This window comes from Micropterus salmoides, unplaced genomic scaffold (genome assembly GCF_014851395.1).
Source record: "Micropterus salmoides isolate LMB-PRFRI ecotype aquatic unplaced genomic scaffold, ASM1485139v1 Ms_hic_scaffold_1, whole genome shotgun sequence".
Classification (NCBI taxonomy): domain Eukaryota; kingdom Metazoa; phylum Chordata; class Actinopteri; order Centrarchiformes; family Centrarchidae; genus Micropterus; species Micropterus salmoides.
Genome location: NW_024040040.1, coordinates 52159036 through 52182212, shown reverse-complemented (window position 1 = coordinate 52182212; position 23177 = coordinate 52159036). Strand labels below are relative to the sequence as shown.

The window sequence follows — 23177 nt, the reverse complement described above, 5'->3', positions numbered from 1 at the left end:
GATAAGAATTGGATAAGCAAATCTGAAAAATACATTAATCGTCAACAGGGTTAAAATATTTCTATATAGTTTCTGCTGAGCTGAGTAAGTCGGTCACCAAAGATAAAGCTCCTCACAGTGGGGTTTTTAAATGGTGTGACTCCTACTGCAGAAAGCACAGCATGACGCAGGATTGTCCCACTTTTTGTACAAACAACTTAACGCCGTCCGAAGGATTTTAAAGATGCTTTAAATAATAATAACATGACAGAGTTTATACACACTGCTGCTGATTTGCTAACACCTCCATTTCAAGGAAACATGTCATTCTACCAAAAACCATAGCAAACCGGTGCAAAAGGCTTTGACATTGGACAGTGTTGTTAAGTTCTGCCTTCTACTGTGCCTCTGATTGGCTAATCCTAACCTTAACCAACCTAACAAACAGATGCAACAAGTGCTAGCCAATCAAAGGCAGAGTTGTTGAAAATCTAGTGGGGGGAAAAAACACCTTGTAACTTTTATTTTGCTAAAATAATACATTTCAAGCACCAGCAATGTGACCTAACCAGTAATGTTGTGCGAGGCATCCCTGCAAAGAGCACCAGCACAGAGGCAAAACAACATCTCTCTATATGTACACTGCTCAAAAAAATAAAGGGAACACTTAAACAACACAATGTAACTCCAAGTCAGTCACACTCCTGTGAAATCAAACTGTCCACTTAGGAACCAACACTGACTGACAATCAATTTCACATGCTGTTGTGCAAATGGAAAAGACAACAGGTGGAAATTATAGGCAATTTGCAAGACCCCCCCCAATAAAGGAGTGGTTCTGCAGGTGGTGACCACAGACCACTTCTCAGTTCCTGTGCTTCCTGGCTGATGTTTTGGTCACTTTTGAATGCTGGCGGTGCTTTCACTCTAGTGGTAGCATGAAGACGGAGTCTACAACCCACACAAGTGGCTCAGGTAGTGCAGCTCATCCAGGATGGCACATCAATGCGAGCTGTGGCAAGAAGGTTTGCTGTGTCTGTCAGCTTAGTGTCCAGAGCGTGGAGGCGCTACCAGGAGACAGGCCAGTACATCAGGAGACGTGGAGGAGGCCGTAGGAGGGCAACAACTCAGCAGCAGGACCGCTACCTCCGCCTTTGTACAAGGAGGAGCAGGAGGAGCACTGCCAGAGCCCTGCAAAATGACCTCCAGCAGGCCACAAATGTGCATGTGTCTGCTCAAACGGTCAGAAACAGACTCCATGAGGGTGGTATGAGGGCCCGACGTCCACAGGTGGGGGTTGTGCTTACAGCCCAAACACCAGAGAACACCAAGATTGGCAAATTCGCCACTGGCGCCCTGTGCTCTTCACAGATGAAAGCAGGTTCACACTGAGCACATGTGACAGACGTCAGAGTCTGGAGACGCCGTGGAGAACGTTCTGCTGCCTGCAACATCCTCCAGCGTGACCGGTTTGGCGGTGGGTCAGTAATGGTGTGGGGTAGCATTTCTTTGTGGGGCCGCACAGCCCTCCATGTGCTCGCCAGAGGTAGCCTGACTGCCATTAGGTACCAAGATGAGATCCTCAGACCCCTTGTGAGAACATATGCTGGTGCGGTCGGCCCTGGGTTCCTCCTAATGCAACACAATGCTAGGCCTCATGTGGCTGGAGTGTGTCAGCAGTTCCTGCAAGAGGAAGGCATTGATGCTATGGACCGGCCCGCCCGTTCCCCAGACCTGAATCCAATTGAGCACATCTGGGACATCATGTCTCGCTCCATCCACCAACGCCACGTTGCACCACAGACTGTCCAGGAGTTGGCGGATGCTTTAGTCCAGGTCTTTGGAGGAGATCCCTCAGGAGACCATCCGCCACCTCATCAGGAGCCCAGGCGTTGTAGGGAGGTCATACAGGCACGTGGAGGCCACACACACTACTGAGCCTCATTCTGACTTGTTTTAAGGACATTACATCAAAGTTGGATCGGCCTGTAGTCTGTTTTTCCACTTTGATTTTGAGTGTGACTCCAAATCCAGACCTCCATGGGTTGATAAAATTTGATTTCCATTGATAATTTTTGTGTGATTCTGTTGTCAGCACATTCAACTATGTAAAGAAAGGAGTATTTAATGAGATTATTTCACTCATTCAGATCTAGGATGTGTTATTTTAGTGTTCCCTTTATGTTTTTGAGCAGTGTATATACTAGGGCTGTACATATAAGAATATTTTCAGTGCCTTACCTTGCGGTCAGACAGCCATTTCCTTTGGAACTGCATTTTGTCAACATTGAACTTCCATATTCTTGTGCATGAGCACAACTGGGATACTGGCTGCTACTGCAGAAGTAGACGTCTGCTTTTAAGTTCATTGATCCCCACATGGTCCACCTGGGTGGATTAGCACTGGATCGTCTGGAGGCTCAAACCAGGGACCCTCCTATATTCGCTGTTCAACAAGTAAACTGGGCACCTTTTATATGTATAGTATCTTTGTAATAATTTGTATAATTGCAAATGCCTCAGATCCAGAACGAGATCAAAGTCACCAGAGGAATATTTCAGTGAAAGAAACACAACTTATCAGTCTGAATGTGCCATCATCCTCCTTCCTCCTCTATGATCACTGAATATTTTTCTCTCTGGTCTCCATCCGTCTTTGCGCAGGTTTCATCATCCTGTCGCTAAGAGGAAAAACATGCCACTGATGAAAATGGAAAAAAACAACTTTGTCCTCAGAAAACCTCAGCTGTCCTAAAGTCCTCCTTCCTGCAGTTCTCGTTTGTGCCACTAGATGGAGCCACAGAAACACAATCTGAATCTTACACTGCCAAAGGTTTACGAAGATCCCTGTTCATATCCATGTTTTCCCCTGTTTTGTTTAGGCCTCCTTGGGTCCAAGGAAGGGAAACCTGATATTTTAGACGTGCACAAAGCCAGCTCCGTAAATGTAAATGTTTTTTTTCCCAGTTTGGTGTGGAACAACTTGACCGGTCTGCACCCAGCCCCTGAACTCAACCCCATCCAGCACCTTTGGGATGAACTGGAACACAGACCTCATCACCAACATCAGTGTTAGACCTCGCTGATGCTCTGGTGTCTGAATGGGATCAAATCCCTGCAGCAGAAACCAGAAGAGTGGACGATGCAAGAGCAGCAGGTTAATGAACAAGGTGACAGAATCACACGTATGAACATCACATAAGGGTGTGATGTTTGGGTGTCCACATACTTTTCTGCAATGTAGTATATATATCTTTAATTCTCTCATGTCACTTTCATCCTTGACGTTTAATTTTGCACGACTGCTTACAAATGAATGACATGAACCCCAAACGTGGCACACAGGGATACGGACACATTAGCATGAACACCTGCAGTGTAATGTAATCCAACACTATAAGAGCTTAGTGATGCTTATAACGTTCAATTTGGAGAGACTGATGTTTTCAATCAGAGGTAGTGATTTTGTGTGGGAAATACCTGCCTTGGCATGGCATCACTGATTAAGGTGTGTCCTGAGAACTAAACTGTCTGTATACCTACAGGAGAGACGCATGACCTCACCCACACACAAACACACACACACAAAAACCATAGAAACACATTATATTAATAGCTGTATTCATCTTAAAACACATCATTTAGTGTGATTTGCTTTAAGCCAAATTACATTTTGTTTTCCCACTAACAGGTTTCGTGATTCAGATGAACAGTATGTCGAGACTCGAGCGTGCAGGGGCAGAAAAGTGAGCGAGGATGATTTGAGTTCTTAGGAAGAGTTGTGTGATTAGACAAGGTTTATCAGAATCTGAATTACATGTTGATGGATTATTGGTGCGACCACCCTTTGCCTTCAAAAACAGCATCAGTTCTTCGAGGTACACTTGCACAAAGTCAGGGATCTTAGCGGGATGTCGCCAGTTATATGGCTTAACAATTAGGTGCTAATGATCACCAGTTCAACACGATCAGTGTAATTCTGCAAGATGTTTCCACCAACCTACAAACCTGCTGTGTTCATTCAGAAAGTATGTCTACCTAGAAGAACTGACGCTGTTTTGAAGAGTGGTTAAATCTTGATTTGATTTAGATTTCTTTCTTTGTTCACGCAGGTTGTTAATTATTAATTATAACCTCTTAACAAATCATTCTTACTTTACCCACGCCTGCCTAAAACTTCTGCACAGAACTATGTCTTAGACAAATTATTATTTTATAAAATATAATCGATACCATGTGTTATTTAACAAAAACGCATTTCTGATTTCATTTTTTTTTTGTGTGTTTTTCCTCCTTTTCCCTCACAGGAGTTCACAAACACAGGTGATTTAAACACAGCTACCTTTTACTTTTATGTTTTTGAAAGCAGCCATGGCATTAAAGCAACAATGCACTGAAGTGTCTTGTGTGCATTTTGCTCTAACTATTGTTCATTTGTCAACAGATTTCAGTCTGTGATCACAGACACGATCGTGGGTGTGTCCCGCAGGTGAGTCAGAAGCTTCGGAACAGTGACTGCCCGGCTTGTGAAATCACCACTGTGGTTTCAGTGTTTACAAATCTGTCCCTGCACGCTCTGAATCCTCGACATGCAGGCAGCCCGGGGCACAGGGCTGACGTTACACGGGTTGAAATGCACGTATAGTTCTTGGAAAAGTTCTGCAGTTGAACTTTCTTCTCCTCGAGAGAAGAAAAGATCTTTTCTGTGTGGTTGTTGGGGTGTGGATGCATTAAAAGGGCTGAGCATAGCCCCAGTTTGCACCTCGAGTCTCAGAGCGAAGCACCAGATTTTGGGGGGAAATAAAAACCTGGTGATCTGAAAAACTGAGTATATAGTTTAATGACACTGGCCACCGTTCTGAAGGTATTTCCAGACTCCTCAGAGACTCTTTTACCCATCTAAAAATAACACTTTCATATTTTGCTTTACAAAAAGAGCAAAACACAGTACAGAGATATTTTTATCAGGCAGCAGATGGAATATTTTTCATCCAGATGGTTTGAAGAGTCTTTGAGGATCCTGGAAATACCTTGAGAACAGCAGTTAGTTTAGTTGAACAACCATGTCTGTGTTTCTGTATTTTTAGGAACTGGAATATGTGAGAGACACAAGCTGGGGCTAGACAGGACAGAGGGCACTACTGTTGCTGCATGTGTCTTTCTGATGTGACATTAAGACATAAATGAAGCCTTAAAATGTCTCATGGGGGTTTTTTAAAGGCCATTTCCACAAGAAAGGGCAGCGTCCCTCCCCTCTCGGGTCTCACCGTTAATGCTTGAGGTTATGTGACCTGCAGCCAAGAATCCTGATTGATTGTCACTTAGTTTTGTCCTTAATAAGCTGCCATACAGGAAGAGACAGCTGTGTGAATTTGCCTTTTCACCCTGAAGGTGTGTGTATGTGTGTGTGCGTGTGTGTGTGACATTGTGGGCGTCTCTGTGTGTAGCGCAGCCTCCTCGCAGGCCACTCCCGGGAAGCGCGTTTCTGCGCCGCCACACCGACGGACGGACAGACGGAGTGTGATCAGTGCGCCTCGGCTGCTGTGCTCTGCCTTTCTCTCTCTCTCTCTCTCTCTCTCTGTGTGTCACCCCGAGACCTCCCCGCTCCCGTCCAGATTGGGGATCGAGGTACCAGATTGACCGGATTCACCACGCCGAGCAGCATGTAGCACCTGGAGCTCCGCGCTCATCGCCTCCCTCCTGCGCTCCTCCTCCGTCTTCTGTCCCTCCCGGAGCGGTCATTTCTCCACCCGGGAAAGCAAAGCCTGCATAAGGATTTTGGGGGATTTTTTTGGGGTGGGTGGGGGGATTTATTTATTTTAGAGGAGTGTCTGTGTGTGTTCATCCCCGCCGCTCTGCACCTCTCGGTCGATGGTCGTTGAGGAAGCTTCCATCTTGAGTCCCGTAAATACCGAGAGAACCATGGCGAGCGACTCCCCAGCGCGGAGTCTGGACGAGATAGACCTGTCTGCACTACGGGTAAATTTCTCTCTCTGTGTGTGCACGTGCGTGTGGAGTCTGTGTTTATGTGTGCGCGTGCGTGTGAGGCTGTTGAGCACCTGTCCACCCCCCCCTCCTCCTTCTTTCATCCCCTCTACTCCCCATCCTCACCCTCCTCTCCACAGCGCATGGATGCGTCTCCCTGCGCCTTCCACTGGCTTTGCTGCCGCCCGCCTGGTGGTGTGCGTGCGCATGCACGTACTATAGCCTGTATGTGTGTGGGGGGCTGTAGTGCTCGTGCACGGCGGCCAGTGATTGAGGAAATCAGGCTTGAGTGAGGGATCATGTAGCCTCCCACCGACACTCATGTTATTATTTGTTGTTGGAGTTTTTTTCTTAACAATTGGGACGTGATGTAATGAGGCCCTGAGCTGCTGCTGCCGCGCGTGCACCCGCCATCGTGCGCGTGCGTCAGACAGCATGATAGAGGCCGCTCTGTCTGTGTTATGTGGGGCAGATGTTAAGCTGCCTGCACACTGACAGGTGCACAACACACGCACACACACACAAAGTGAAAGGCACACAGATAATCAGGCTTCCGATGCATGCACACACGCACGCGCGCACTCCCTCACTCACACATACAAACACACACCGTGAAAAAAAGCGATGATAACCGCAACAGGAGCGAGTTCCGCCATTTCGTGATGTTGTGGCGACAGCAGCATTGCATCGCTGGGGCTGTTTGTGGGTATGTGCGCGTGCGCGCCCGCGAGGAAATGAGCTGTGCAGAAGGAGACAGTGGCGGAATGTGTGTGTGTGTGTGTGTGTGTGTGTGTGTGTGTGTGTGAGGGACAGTGATGACACATTCAGATAAATGTAAACTTACAAATTTGGATTTAACTGCTCAGCTCAAAATGATCTACATAACTCAATACTACTGTGCATGTGAGTGTGAGTGTGTGTGTGTGTGTGCGCATGTGAGTGTGTGTGTGTGCATGTGAGTGTGTGTGTGCATGTGAGTGTGTGTGTGCATGTGAGTGTGTGTGATTATGCACAGCCCCTCTTTCTGTTCCCCACCTTTTCGCCTGCTGCTTATGCAACACAGTTGTACCTGCAGAGCAACAATCAAGTCTGGACATGATTGACCGGGTGGGACTGAACGTGTGTGTGTGTGACAGACAGAAGGATGAGAATAGATGTACGTGTTCTTGTAAAAACGAGAATCCTTGCTCTCTCCCTCAGTGGACCAGAAATTAGGTCACCCAGGACGGAGCTGGGGGGAAACATTTCAGTGTGACGTAAAGCCTGTCGCAAGCAGACACACACTTCCTGTTTCTGCAGCGTGTCGAATCCCAAATCCTCCTCTGATCATCCCCTCGTGTAGTTTGACCCATCTTCACCTTCCTTATTTACCTCCCCACCTCCTCTTCTTCTCTCTGGATCTCCCATTAGAGACGAAAGTCTTCGTCCTCCACACAGACTGACTCTGTTCACACAGGCGGAGGTTATGTTCCTCTGACAGCTCTGGTCAGGGACCGTATTAAAAGCTGTTGGAGTCTTAGAGCTACACAAAGGTCATGTCTGCTGGATTCTTAGTTACCAAATGTCCTTTCCCATTATTCAAACAAAATGCACTTCGGGTAGGAGGGAAAACGAGGGCTTTTTAGCGCTCTGCTAAAGGAAGACTCACAGCCGGGTCTTGATTTCTATTTTTGGAGTTACAGCTCCACTGCTGAGATGTGACAACATCTCTAGAACAACAAGTCAGGAACACAAGCGGCGAGACAATCAAGACAGGTCGTAAACAAACCAGTGGATAAAATCATCCAAACTGCTGATGTGGAAATGTCAAACATGTCGTAAGAACTAGTTCTTGTCTAGCATGACTCTGCCAGAATGATCCACTGCTTTCCAAAACAACTGCTGTAGCTCAAAGATGAATCACAAATAATTATTTTAACATTTACTTTAATTTTCTCGTCCAAACCAGTACAATGAAACTTGTTGACTGCTTGCCGTTGTCACCAGATAAACAACAGCGTCGGTGGTTTGTAAAACGACCTTCGGCGTGGATTGCCTGACGTGGGCAGAGTGATTTATGATTCTTGTCTGTCAGAAGCAAAGGTGTGAAGTTGCTGCTTCCTTTTGACAGAGAGCTCAAGTACAGCTACTAAATGGCCGCGGTGTGAGATGCATTCTCAACTACCTGCTGTGTCATTGAGCTTGGAGGACTTGACCTGTCTGTTCAAGCAGTATTAGTTATGATTAAGTAAGCGAGTAATGTGTGAAACCAGCAGGAATGACCAGAAATTGGCCAGGTGGCAGATCGGTAGACAGGCTGTTCTCTGCAGTGCTGATGTTCTCGCTGCCTCTCAGGGGAACAACTTCAGTCTTAAAATGCACATTTCATTGTTAAGACAACACCAGCACTAAAAAGCAGCCTTAAAACAGTAAATCCCAATGAACTACGTCCATGTCTGATTAATAATAATAATAATAATAATAATAATAATCTTTATTAACTTTTACACTCAAAGCGCTTCACAGTGAAGTAGGGGGGACTCGCCTCAACCACCGCCCATGTGTAGCACCCACCTGGGTGATGCACGGCAGCCATTTAGCGCCAGAACGCTCCCCACACATCAGCCTGAGGGGGATGATTAGATGGCCAGATGGTGAAAACTCAGGTTGGGAATTTTGCCATGACACCCGGGGAACTCCCTACTGTTTGCGACAAGTGCCGTGAGATCTTTAATGACCACAGTGAGTCAGGAGTCTCGGTTTAACGTCTCATCCGACAGCATTGTTTCTTCTTTAAAGCTGCACTAGTACGTTACATTTTCTTTATGCTTTGTGCTCTGAAAGTGTTCTCATCGTCTCCTATTCATTAGGTACAAACTTGTGTACAGGTGTTTATCAAGGGGAAATCTCACAGGCCGCCAGTAAGTTTCAGGTGGGCCTTAAATTCTGCATCAGCTCCTTGGATCTCCCTTTGCTCTTGGCTGTTGTTTTTCCGTTGTGTGGTCCGACAGTTAGTAAAGTCTGTAACAGGCGTGTACAGGTGTGTGTGTGTGTGTGTGTAAGTGTGTGTGCAGATGAGGCATTGGTCTTCTGGGTTTGTTTGACCTTGAGTGAAAATGAACGCAGCTTTTTAAAGCTAATCCTCTTCAGGAGGCTCCACTGTAATCGTCCTTTACGGTCCCTTGTGGCCTACTGTATGCTCTCTCTCTCTCACACACACATGCATGCATGCACACTAATACCAAACACACACCCACACAGGTATGCATAAAGATCAAGATATGTGTTTTAGGAGGTTTATTGAATTTTAATCAGCCTGAAGATAAGATTATCTTGTGAGTGTTTGAATTCCCTCCTCCACAGTTATCTTGTGTGGGGGATTTCCACGGTTACTGTCACCCGTCATACTCGGCATTTTACTGTTAATCTGAGATTTTAAGGTGAAGAAACTCAACACACTTAAGTTTTAACCAGTGTGTCAATACAGACACAGAGGCTCCACGTCGGTACACAATCATTCAATCAATTTTACACAATGAAGTTTTTTATTGACACTTCAGCATGTTAGTGATTGTTTACCTACTGAGATTTAACGCTACAAAGGATAAGGCAGTAATTTGATCTTGTATAAAGAACAGCTGATGTTTTCTTTCCAGAGGTGCGAAAAAAACCTTTATTCGATAAAAACAGTGACGTTCGTAAATAACATAAATTACTAAAAGTACAGCTGGAACAAAACTTTATTTAGCAGCATGCGGTCGCTTTTTTCGTCTAGACAGGGATGGTTTTCACATGTGATATTGTTAAAAGAAATGTTTTCTTTCACACTGACACTAGATGTGAAGATTCTCATGTCTGGCCAGCAGCCAGTTAGCTTAGCTTAGCATAAAGACTGGAAACGTGGGGAAACAGCTAGCCTAGCTTTGTCTAAACATAAAACAGTACACATCATATCTTTGTTTAATCTGTACAAACACAATGGACTTTAAATGCTTAATATGTCTCTAAAGTAAAAATGTAAAGGCTAACGTGTGAGCTTTAGAGGTTAGCCTGTGTCCAGTCTTTCTGATAAGCCAGCTAACTGGCTACTAGCTGTAGCTTCATATTTACATTAGCGGTGTTGATCTTCTCATGTAACTCTCTGTAAAAAAAAAAAAAAAAGCAAATAAGCATATTTCCCAAAATGTCAAGCTTTTGCTTTAACGACACAGTTTCTCCCAAGACGTCGCAGGTTTTAGCTCAACCATTGCAAACCTACTTATGTTCAGTTTCAGTTTTTATTGGATGTTGCATGGACTGATTTTGAATACGAGGAAGCATCTCTACGTAAAACAATTTTCCCTTTCACTTGTCTGCTTGTCAGAGCAACAGTTTTCCAGTCTGCAGTCTTTGTCATACATATGACCACACAGAAACCTGGGGACACAAACAGGTTTCTGTCAGTGGTCCTTTGTTCACAGCATGTTTAAGAATTCAGATTACTGCGACTTGGGAGTTTCAGTGAATGTAAACGCAGTGATTTAGAGATCGCATTGAGTTACAGAAGCTGGTTAAACTGCAGCTCATCTGCATGAGTGTGGACTTGCACACGGGGTGGTTTCTGTAAGACTCGAGAGAAACCAGGGCTGTAGCTTCCTAGGTAACCTCATATTACAGGGAAATACCACAGGTATGCAGGCAACCTTTCAATGTGTGTGTGTCTGTGTGTGAAGGTCAAATTCCACACTCACAAATTCCTACATCCATCTTATGTCCAGTTTATGTCCTCCTAACTAACTCTGCTTTTTGTCCCTGTGCTTTCTCCTCCTCCTCATTCATCCCTCCCTCTCAGGACCCAGCTGGTATCTTTGAGCTGGTCGAACTGGTTGGAAATGGCACCTATGGGCAGGTCTACAAGGTAAGACTAAATAATCTTCCACTCACGTGCTGGTGTGTGAAGCTTCCTCCTATAAACAGTGCACAAGCTACATTTACATTATATACTGTGCTTTATTGTATAATTAAAAATTTAAGGATGCAGAAACACCAAAACCTTTTTAATGTCAGAACCATTCGTTGATTTCTCTGTGTTAAGTTAGAGGTTGATGGTGGAAAACAATTTCTAAGAACCCTAATTGTCATGTTGAGTACATTTGCAGGTAATGAGGTGTGGTGTTTTAATGATCTTTGATGGGTATTTTCACAATAATAACCACTGCACTGAAAGTCAGTTACCCTATCATTGGTTTGACCTTGTTTATAACAGAGCTGTACCCCCTCTCTCAGTTACTCATTCACACGTTCGTACAACACCATGTTGTCATGTAGTCAGACGTAATCTTGGAGTTAGTGTCTCTGCCTTTCTGTGCTCTGTATGTTGACGCTTTCAGCTGCACACGTGCCTCTGGATGGATTGTAATCAGCCGGCTGTGAGACGTGGGATGTTATTAACGTTCCCATTTTCACCCCCAGCTTCACTCGACACCTGTGCATTTGTCAGCGCGACTGTTAGCTGGACGTGCACACTTTCTGCCGTTTCAGTAATGTTCCTCTCAACAGTTCTCGCGCACAGAGGCGAGTCTTTAATCCTCGATTTCTTTATTAGGCAGTCCGTCAAACAAAACCTCTGCACTGTTGAGAAAAGCCTTCTTTGTGTGTGGATTCCCACGTTTAGCAATGCACTCAAACTGCAACATGTAGCCTGGTGTTTAGAGGTGCAAAGTGTTTTAAAGTGTCTGTTTAGTTAAGCATATTTTGACACTGCCGTCGACTCAGCTATATCTGACTCTTTTCTCTTCCTTAGTTTGATGTTTGACACGCCACATTTTCTCAGCACATACAGTTCGGTCTTCTCTTGCAACAAACCTGAACTCCTTTTTCAGACTGGGCTGAAAAGGCCTGAGCTCTAGATTTGCTCGCTATGTCGCATGCACATTAGGGCTGAACGATTAATCGTTTTCAAATCGAAATTGCGATTAATATCAGGACATCAGGATCCATACTGTACGTGAGCCGAGATGATTGTCATTACGTTTTGTGTGCGGTGGCTTCTGGGTGTACTTGGAGTTCAGCGCAGACAAAACGTTTTTTTCAATCGAAACGGTGGTGTCTCGAACTCCCTGCTGTGCACGCAAGCGCACTGCATTTTCCTGCCTTTTCAACACCGTTGTGTTTACAAACTTGTCGCAGTTGATTGGGTAACACCTGTGACGAAGCCTGTTGCACAACGTTGCAAGGAAACATGTCGTTGCAACCGTTTGCAACGCTGCAAACTGGCGCAAAACGTTTTGAGATTGAACTCGTCACAGCTTCTTATTGTGATCAATGTGATTCAGCCCTAATGCACATTGGTGGGATTGGTCTCCTATTTGCCAGGTTTTACTGGTTACAGCACCTGCGCTGTTGCACAGCTGCTCAAGGATCCTTCACATGTCATTAATGTCAACAGTAATTCATAACACTGGCTTAGCAGTAATTGTAGGACCACACTGATCTAACATGTAACAAAGTAGTGACATATTTCAATAATGTCATATTTGCCTTCTCTGGTGCCTCAGAAAGTAGCTTTACATGCTGGCATGTGTGTCACAGGTTGCCAAACCTGCTATGGGAATGTAATGGGTTACAAAACTTGTAAATAGCCAGAAGCAAGTACTAATAATCTGCTATTTGCTATCCGCCTTGTTTTTATGTTGCCATGTAAGCGCTGCTGTTTGAATTCATCCTGATTTAATGGCGAAATGATGGACATTTCAGGGGACTCATGCTGTGTGATGTTTTGTAGTGGGTGTGCTCAGGATGTCTGCTGCTCATCAGATGTTTGAAAAATGTGAATTGAGATTTGTTGGCTCAGTGGGAAGCCACTTCACCCCCTCCTCCTCCTCCTCCGCGTTCTCCTCTGACTCTGCGAGCTCAAAGAAACGACACAATTTATTTTTTGACCAAAACTGAAGTTACTTCTGACTTTCTCCTTTTGTTAGGCAGCGGAAGACGCCCACGCCGGCAGTAACAACACAGCAGAGAGAGGCTGTGTGCGTGAAAGCAGTTAGCACACTCGCACGTGTCTGCTGATACACAAAGAGACACACACACACACAGCCTCGAAAACATTCACGCTGTCTGCTGGACGCTCGGTATTGATCTGCTGTTTCAACAGGGTGACGCCTCCTTTGGCGAAATGATTGATAGACCAAAATGAATGCAAACTGTGGTCGATCACAAAGCATGGTGGGTAGATTAAGACCTGGCATTATAAAATAATAAGACACACTGAAAGAAATATCTCACCTTATTTTGCTCTAACCTTCCAATAGCAACACTGACTCTTCAGTGACGCCCACACTTGCACAGACAGTTGTATTATTGGCTGAATGAAAGAGGAGAATCATTTGGAGTTATTTAGTTTAGAGGTACTGCGGGGTTTTTAGGTACATTATTAGGGAAAGATTTGTGTACTTTAATACTATATAATGAAAGGGAAAACAGTGAAAAACACTGTGAGACTGAAAAGAGTTGAGCTAGTTAAGACAAGCTAGACAAAACAAAATCGAACATCTGGATCAACCCCTTGATATATTAAATATCTAAAACCAAAAGTTTACAGTTATGTAGAAAATAGAAGTTTTCAAGATCTTTTTCTATTATCAGACTTATTACTCAACCTAATAAACCTTTTTAAACTAACATTACCGGCTTGTTATGGAGCTCGTTTAATAACCAATTATAAGAAATGGTGTTAATATCTTTACCCCGTAACACACGATATGAGCAATATCAAACTAATACCAGTGCAAAGGAGAGCCACTATAGGAGGATAAAAAAATATCTATATATCATTTGTAATGTAGTTATCATAAATATACATACTTAGGATATTATATCGTCCACGAGTCTGTAGTTTAAGAGAAGTGTCATAGAAAAACAACACATTTGGCTGCACTCAGTAGAAGACTCCTTAGGCTAAGCTAGAAATTAATTGGAATTAATTAATTGAAAGTGTCTCCATTTTGCCTATAATTAGCACCAAATTAAATATTGTTTTCCAGGAAACTTAATCAGAAATTGCGATTCCATGTAATTTGCTTCTAAGGATTTTATTTTTTTTGTGAAGCTGTGGGAGTCGTAAAATAAAGTATTGCCTAATATTTCCCCCCCGAACTGTCGGGGAAGGAAAGTTCAAGTACTTAGTTACTTTCCAGTCGTGACCAGAATATTTTTCTTTCCTGCTCCCTGCCGACGTTTTCCAGCTGCTTCTCAAAACGTTTTTTCTCCCCTGGGGGGCCGCTGACGCCTCCCCCCTCCCAGCTCACAGTTTCACTGATCTTTCTCAGTTACAGATAGTGAGCGAGCAGGAGAGAGCAGATTTGACTGATGGTGGAAGACTGCCAGTTCTCTGAGAGCATTAAAGCATGTAAAACACTCGTAAAAGTTTACATTTCACTGCAGGCGTTTATTTATCTGCTGTTATCTAGAGAGGATTTCAGCAGGCTGGTAGTTTGGTACCTCGCTAAGCAGCACGTTCGCAGCTCCGGGGAATCAAACCTGTGACCTTGTGATCACACTTGTTCTATTTGACCTCATCTTTCAGGCGTGTAAAAGCTCAGGACAGGCTTTGAATGAGGAGGCAGCTGAGAGTTTGATCTCATTTTGTCCTGCTGCACCGGTGCCATTGTTATCAGAAATAGTTTATTTGCTCATCACAGAGACGGTACGAGATGTATAATCACTTGTTTTGACATTGGGATGGTCATAATTTGTTCCTAATGCTTGTGTGTGCTGGCAGAATGGAGACTTTGAGGGTTTATAATGAATGTTTGACACATTGATCTAGTCTTCATTTGTCTGAACTGTATTGATTCCTTCGCTGGAGGCATTTAGATGTTGACTGCAAAGCACAGATCTGGTCTAAAAGCCCTCCAGCTGCGCCTCCTCCCTCATTCATATCTTGTTTTCATCACATTCCCGGGTGCTGGGAAGGCTTTTCTTCTGAATCACATGCAAACACGTGACGTACACCGAAGTGTTTGATGCATCTCAGAATGCAAATTCACCGCTCGATAGAAGCTGGTCTATTTCTGGCTCTCTGATGTTCTGACGTTTACTAAGGTTCAGTGTTTTTTCACCATTTTAAAATAGTTCCTGGAAGTATTTCACTTGTTTACTAGAAAACCAGGGATTTCTTGCTGTAAATGAAGTTGATCCTCTTTTTTTCTGATTCTTATTCATTCAAATACGCAGATTGGGTTGGAATATTTGGGAAAAGTATTTCATCTTTGAGGTGTAAAAACATGCAAGGAATCGTTTCAGAGCTGTTCAGAATATCCTGTTTAAATGCCCACCTGAGCTTATTCCTGCAGGAAAGACCATCACATGCAGCCATTTTAGCTTTTTCACTTTAGTGGTTTTGGATCTTTGCTCAGCTGTTTTCAGTGCTCACTCAGTACTCCCCCTGTTGAATCCTGCTGTGCTCTCTGATTTGGGCATGGAGGCAGTTTTCTTTACCAGGTTCGGCTCTCTTCTTACTTCACATGTACTTTCAAGACATATGCAACTCATGGTTAGAGACGGGAAAGCTTTGCAAGCGTCCCGTCCTCGGACAACGCAACAGTTCTGAGAAGAGCTTGTTGCATGAGGTTCAAATTTACTGCCAACAATTTAACACCATATTAGTGATATCTAAACGGTCGGATGTTTAACCAGGCAGAAATCTGGTGCTGGAGCTGCTGTGGAACGATGTTAGCCCCCCCCCCCCCCCCCCCCCCACGTGTGAGTTTCGGGAAGGTGGTAATAAAAGTTTTGGAGCCCTAAATGTCCTCGATCACCGTCGTCTTCTCTAAATGTTGACATGTTTCTCCTAAGTAACAACAGATCTAATCTAACAGCATTACAGGCAAGCGTGTATTGTTATATTGTAAAGAATAAACAGGCTGACAGGTAGAACAAATGAACCAGCATGAGTGAAACAGAAGACAGAATACATCTTAATGGGAAACTAGAAAAAAAATCTAAGACAAAGAACTTAGAACTAAAACACAGAACCAGGACTTCACACTAAGACATGAACTAAGATAAGAGAACAGGGAATGAGACAGAAACGGTAAAAAATGAACCAAGCTGGACGATACGGCCAAAAATGTTATCACGATAAAAAGTTTCATATCTTTCGATATTGATAATTATCACGATAAGTGTCAAATCGTTATTTTCTTTTGGGTTTAAAGGCTGATTTTTGTTCCTGAGTGAAAGTTGAAGAAACCTGAAGGTTAATTGTGGTTTAAACTTGACACTTGATGCCAAACACTGGATCACTTCACAAATCTGAGGCAGAACAGTCAAAATAATTATGATAAAATCCTTTTCAACAAACAAGCCTGAGTAAAATTAAGTAAAAGCTTTTTTCAGTCCTTTTTCCTCAACAAAATAAGCATCTCAATAAAAGATTAAGTCCTTATTTGTGTGTGATTCAAGTAAATAAAATCAAACACATATTGAATATATATTGAACATTTGTTATGATGTTATTGAAAAAAAGTATATTGCGATAATTATTGTTATTGTTTTATTGTCCAGCCCTAAGCTGAACATAACATAAGAATAAAGAAGGCTGAACAGAGAAAACCCAAAAACCATGACAAAAACAACACTTTATTATAAAATAACATGTTCTTTGTATTCCATAGAATAATGGGACAAAATTTTGGCTTATTTACCTTTGAACAACGGACTTTGACTTGTTTGTGTCGTTTTTGGGCACTTAGGTGTCTCTTGTTATTACGCTTGACATAGTCAGAAACCCGTCATTAACTTCTACATGACATGAGCACAGCTGAACTCATTTTTACGTAGCGCGAAAAGAAACCGCTGTATGTAAAAGTTGTATTACTGTAATAATGACGTTTCAAAATTGGACTCAAGTATCTGAGAGTTGCGTGGAAGCATCATACACACACTTATGACATTCTTCAGCACAACACAACAATCAGCCTCACAGGCCCACGCATGCTTAAAAATCCCATCTGTGTTTGACATTCCTGGGAATACTCAAAACTCCATTCCTGGTATTCAACTTGTGTGTTAACAACAAAAACAACAAAAAAAAATCTAATTGCAGATTAAAAATGCGATACACTGGGCAGCCCCAGACATTTTTTACTAACCAGAGATAATAATTCTGCAGCTAAAACACAGGAGCAGCAGCATAAACGGTATATCATTTATTCAATTCAAATAAATCTGAAATTATGGTGCAGTATGATTTTTCCATCAGATTAATTTAGAAACAAAACAATGGTTACTTAAATTAGCTGTTTCCATAAACTTGTAATTATTTCAACGCTGGTTCAGAACCACAGCTCGTCTCTTCGTCTGTTTCTGTCTTCATGTGTTGAGGCTTGTGTTCAGGTTGGGAATGTGAGGCTTGTCTGAACGCGAGGCCTGAGGTGTGCTTTTACGCCTCAGGCTGCCTCAAAAGGATATTCTGTCCTTTTCTATCTGCAGTCATCCTCTGTTCTCGCTCTGTCGCTATCTTTATCTCTCCCTCCCTGCATGCTGTGTGTGTGTGTGTTTGTAGATTCAGGTGGTGTTTTAATACAACTTCCTCATGCCATCTTGATTCTGCCATAATCTCTCAGACGCACACACACAGACTCGGAGCGCTGGGATGGTTACGCCGGCCGTCGGTGTCGGATGAAGAGAGATAGCAAAACAAAAAGCTTTTCAGAGACGGTATCTCTTCCTCTCATCTCCCCTGTTTTATCCGCCTCTCTTTTTATTGCTTCATTGAGGTGGATCGCTGCCATTTGAGCTGCAGTCACAGCAACACTTAACCTGAGGTCCCAGGAGCTGGTTTACTGATTCATCTGGATGATAACTCTGCTGAGAAAAATCCCAGATACCCCCACACATCTGGACTGGTGTGGCAAGACTTGGTTCTGGTTTGTTCACAGTAAAGTTATTTAGATCACTCATTCCAGACCCTGAAATAGTTTTGTTCCCTGACAGGAGGCTGCCACTCATCAACAGTGTTGGGCAAGTTACTTACTAGTTACTTATTACTTCTTAAAAAAGTAATAATATTACTGTCTCTCTTGACATTAACTAATATCATATTCATAGCAGCAGCAAATAGTGTGTTTTTTACAATACATAGGCTGTAGCCTCACGTTTCTGCACATGTATTTATAAAAGCAGTATTCAGTATTTTTACAAAACGTTAACGCCACTCTCTCCCGACGAGTCCAAGCATCAGTGACAGCAGCTGCCGGATTTTCTTTCTGAGTTTCCCGTCGCTGTGCTGCTTCAGCAGATCCTACGATAAATTAGACGTAGACTTGTTCGCGGTTGAAATCTTTTTACAAGTTTACACCGGACAAAACAGTTTTTTTGCATCTCTGAGGAAAGAACGCCTCTCTCCCTCGTTCTCCTTTCTTCCTTTAGTTTTTTGGCTGACTGGAACAACATAAGGTGCAGCACAGTCGCATATTCATGTCGAGCATGGTGTGTTCAGGGACTCAGTAACGCAGCGTTACTTGCATTAGTAACTGTAATAATTACTGTTTGGAAATAGTAATCTGTTACTGTATGACGTTGGGATGTGCACGGCTCAGGAGAGGATCGCTCTGCAGCAGGTGATAAAAGCTGTCTACTGAGCACCAGTGATATCGGTGAGGTTCCTGCAGAGCTCAGAGAATACTAGGGAACAGTACCCACCCAGCCACAGCCTGTTCACCCTGCGGCCACCTGGGAAGACAGACAGAAGGATCTGCTGTCTCGCAACCAGACTGCAGAGCAGCTTCTTCCCCCAGACTGAGAGACTCATTCTCAGCACTGCACCATGCCAAATAGTTTATTTCTGCATATTATATTTTTTGTATAGATTGTTTGCTTTGTAGCATAAACAGATTTCTTATCTTGTCATCTTACCTTGGTGTCGTACATTTAAAGGAAAGTGTTTCTTCTACGGCTGCTTCCTGTGTGTATTTCTGTCTTTTGTGTGTCGTTGTAGTTTGGAAACAGTGAAAGAGCCACAACCCCACTTTACATTTACTCATTTAGCTGACTTACAGTTGCTATATATGTCAGAGGTCAAACTCTGGAGCAACTAGGGGTTAAGTTTCTTGCACATGGGTGGATGTGTGACTGCGGGTATCGAACCTGGGTCTCCCTTGTTCTGTATTCCCATTTCATCTTTAAACCATATCCTCAATGTGTCCTAACGCACGAGACCCATACAGATAATGTGTTGATCCTCTATGTTGTGGCCAGCAGTTTTCATTTTTACATGATGAGGACAGTCACAGCGTCGAATCAGGTAATTATCAGCTGAATCTGCGGCTCCCCTCGGCTTTACACAACTTTACAGTGACTTTCAGCTCTTTGTTCATCTGTCCGGCTGCAGCTTTCCTGTTCTGGCTCTGACTCTCAGAGCGACTTTTGCAGCTACACAGCAGCAAACAGCAGGCAGACACAGTTAGAGCCGAGCTGGTGGGCACAGCGGAGCTTTTAGCAGCTAAAGAGCCAGATATTTCCCTCAGGAGGTGGTGGAGACCAAACACAGAGCTAACGGAGAGAGAATACTGGACTCAAACACGACTCCACTTGAATGATCATGTTGCTCCGTAACTGCCGGATGTAGAAATAAGAAACTGTTGAGGCGATGATATGTTGATGTTGCCGAGAAGCCACAAGGTCAGTTAATACAGGTTTAAACACACTTGTCTCCTGACAGCGGGCGTAATGTTGCACGTCATGTTTCATAGTGATTAAACAGGTTTTTGTTATTGTAACACTTGCCGCTTAATTAAACAAGGCTGGCAGGAAAAGTAGGAACTTATTTCTGTGCTTTCTCCTGGCTGAAGGCACAGCAGCCATGTTAGAGCTCAGAGGTCGACTGTGGTCCTCGGTCTGTTTCTCTCTGATGCAAAGGTATAAATGCAGAGTGAGGGGCGACGTGGTGAGTGCTGAGCGAGCATAAAATCAAGCTTCAGATTGACAGCAACAGCGAGGCGCCTCACAGTTATCCTCGTCTACCTGCCCTTTGTATAACTGCTGCAACATGACTGACTGAGAGAGAGAGAGAGACTGCAGACCGATGGAAAGAGAGAGAGAAAGAGAATTAAAAAAAAAAGAGAGACAGACAGAAAGATGTGAAAAACAAAACAAGAGACTTTCCGTACTCTGAGGTGGTTTCGGCCTGTCAGATACATTCAGTGTCTGATGCAACACTGAGTAACCAAGACTGTGTGTGTGTGTGTGTGTGTGTGTGTGTGTGTGTGTGTGCGCGCGCATCTGAGCAGCTCTCATGTGCAAGTGACACAGACTGTGAAATATCATGCCCCCCCCAACACGCACGCACACGCACTCACACCGCCACCACTTTACCCCCCCATTCGTTGCCCTCACTAAACAACATGCCAGCCCTGTTGCTAGGCTACCACGAGGAGATGGTGTGTGTGTGTGTGTGATGGGGTTGGTGGGCTGGCGGCGGTGAGGCGGATACATTTCCACTTTCTCGCGCTCACAGCTGTGATACTGACTTTAGAGTTCGGAGGAGGAGAAGTTTCATCCTCCAGTGCTGCGGTTCCCAACGTGGGAGTTGGGGCCCCTCCAAGGGGCCGTTAGATACATCTAAGGGGTCGCAAGTTAGGTTAGATGATTTTACCGTTTCAGACCTCTAAAAATCATCTCTTTGGTGGAAGAATGTGTGCACGAGAGTTGCACGTAAACCTTTGGGTCACAAGGCAGAAAGGTTGTGAACTTTGTCCGGTTACAGGACTGAAGCTTTAGCCGCAAAGGGACTTTACCCCAGAACTAGGAACCCACTGCGTTTCCACCGAAGGGACCAGGGTCTAATTTTTGTTCCAGCGTCTTTATCTCACCCCACAAAAAGTCCCTGCTCGGGGGACAGTACTTTCCGAAAGTACCAGTACTTTGGAGGGGCGGGGCTCGACTTGCGGTGAATTTCTAGAGGCTTTAACTCAAGCATGTCAGTTTTTCTGCTCCTCTCTTGTCCACCGTTAAATAAATCACACAATCAGCACACACGAGTCTCGCCGATGTCCCCCTGAGACCGAGCCAGCATGCAGCGGTGTGTTTACAGCAAACAGCTGATGGAGTTTCGCTAAATACTGGGTCCGGTCTTTTCATCAGTCAGAAAGTTTTTAGACGGAGCCAAAGTCGGTCTCCTCCTCCTCCAAAACAAGCTCCAGAACAGCTGATTACAGCAAGTAATAAAGCTCGTTTAAATCACGTTCGTCCAGCAGCTGATCAGCTGGAAATGTTTCAGTAACCTTCCAAACTGTCGCGATTTTATTTTCGTGTTGCTTTCTCTGTGCTGGAGTTATTTTAAGGCTTGACTGCTTTATCCAGTTTGTTATTAAATTTGTAACAAACTTTATCGCGTGTCTCTCCATCATACTCCCACACAAATAAAGCTGCTTTAATGGTCCAGCATAGCCTGTAGTTTTTCATTATATTCCAGTCAAATCTGATGTTCATGGATCATGGTTACTAAATAATAACGTGCATCGCTTTGTACGCCGCATGCGTCAGCTGGTTAATTAACCTAAACATGGAGGTTTTTAGGTCAAACGCGGCAAAACAACATCCTTTCACTGCAGAAATACTTTTTACACGGGCTTCAGACTGACTCACCTTACCGTCCAAAAAGAGTGTGTGTGTCCTGGGGATTTTTTGAACACAGAAACTGTGATTTGGCAGTACATCAACACAGATGGGAAACAATTATCTAATTACGTCATTAACTGGAACGGTGCAACTATCAACAACAATCAGATCCAGCTATAATTTCCCCCCCGCCTGCTTCATGAATGTTTTTTTTTAATAGAGAGCCAGTGGCCTTCATCAGGAGACAACAATTTACAAAGAGCATTTAAATATGACAGCCACTCATAAATCAAAAATGGGATATGTAAGTCATGTCAGTCATGTGGGAGAGAGAGTGGTGTGCTGTCTGGTCCATAGTAAAATGTTCCACTTAAGTGTGACATACCGTGAAAATCCATGCTACAGTATCCTCAGTGAGAATATCTAGAAATATAAAAACTCTGCAGGGGTCATTTTTTAAGCAAAAACTTTGAAACATTTGCTGGTTTCATCTTCTTACATGTGAGAGGATGTGAGTTTTTTGGGGCTCTGGAAAATTGCGATGATCATTTTTCATAGGATTTTGACATTTTGTAGAATAAACTATTAATTGTGATAATAATCGGTAATGAAAATAATTGTTTAGCTGCAGTCATATCAGTAACTGAGATAAAAGTACAGTTACTATAACCGCACAGACAGACGGGATTTGAAAACATTTAAGAACTAATAAAACTATACTGTAGCTCTCCTCCAGAAACCCAAAGTAAATATTATCATTTCTTGAAACCAGATGAGAAAACTGTGATGAACTCTGACTGATCAGGGAGATAAACGCAGACAGATCATCTACAGGGAATCGTCTTACACATCTGCCCTCGTCAGCTTCAGCTACAGCAGCCAGCAAAAACAAAGCTTTAATTTCACAACTCTGCAGTGATTCTTTGGGGAAAATCAACAATTCTTTCTCTCGGGAAAGAATTGCATTTTATAGAAAGTGATATTATTTGGCAAACAATGATTAAAGTCCCCTGGCTGCCTTTGAATAGTAACTTCAAATCCAGATCCTAATCAGCGTCTGCAGACATTGACAGATGTTGTTATTTGTATGTTTATATAAACTGTATGGATATGTTTATCTGCACATACTGTAGGACTTGTCTCCCTGTTTAATTACGCTTATACCGGGATCAAGTTTCATGCATGTGTACCTGGCTAATAAAAGTTATCCTCATTCAGATGTTTTTCTCTGTGTCTCTCAGGGTCGCCATGTCAAAACAGGCCAGCTTGCTGCCATCAAGGTCATGGACGTCACCGGAGTAAGTGCCTCACAAAGCACAGTTTGTCCTCACGAGACTCTGCTGGAGAGGTTTTCTTCTTTATCTCATTATATGCATTTCGTAAACGCAGAATGTTCATATTAGCGTTGTATTGTGTGTGTGTGTGTGTGTGTTTTAGGATGAGGAGGAGGAGATTAAAGCTGAGATCAACATGTTGAAGAAGTACAGCCACCACAGGAACATTGCAACCTACTACGGAGCCTTCGTCAAGAAGAACCCTCCTGGAGTGGATGACCAGCTTTGGGTGTGTACATGTGTCTTTAACTTAAAGAGCGACGAAACATTTTAGCTTGAACTCACCCTCTTTGCGTA

General features: G+C 43.6%; 1 protein-coding gene and 1 pseudogene across 15 annotated transcripts in view; both read left to right on the top strand.

Annotated features, from left to right (window-relative positions):
* The window catches only part of LOC119896614, an 858889-nt pseudogene that overhangs the window by 483782 nt on the left and 351930 nt on the right, over window positions 1–23177 (top strand).
* The window catches only part of tnikb (TRAF2 and NCK interacting kinase b), a 62786-nt gene continuing 45057 nt past the window's right edge, over window positions 5449–23177 (top strand). For 8 of the 15 annotated variants that reach the window (XM_038709983.1, XM_038710016.1, XM_038709975.1 and 5 more), the window contains exons 1-4: window positions 5452–5958; window positions 10775–10840; window positions 22788–22844; window positions 22984–23109. In XM_038709983.1, coding sequence (XP_038565911.1) covers window positions 5851–5958; window positions 10775–10840; window positions 22788–22844; window positions 22984–23109 — 357 coding nt within the window. In that variant the 5' untranslated portion in view covers window positions 5452–5850. Of the gene's footprint in view, window positions 5959–10774; window positions 10841–22787; window positions 22845–22983; window positions 23110–23177 lie in introns of all 15 variants that reach the window. The other 7 variants (XM_038709956.1, XM_038710025.1, XM_038709965.1 and 4 more) reach the window with 3 other exon arrangements.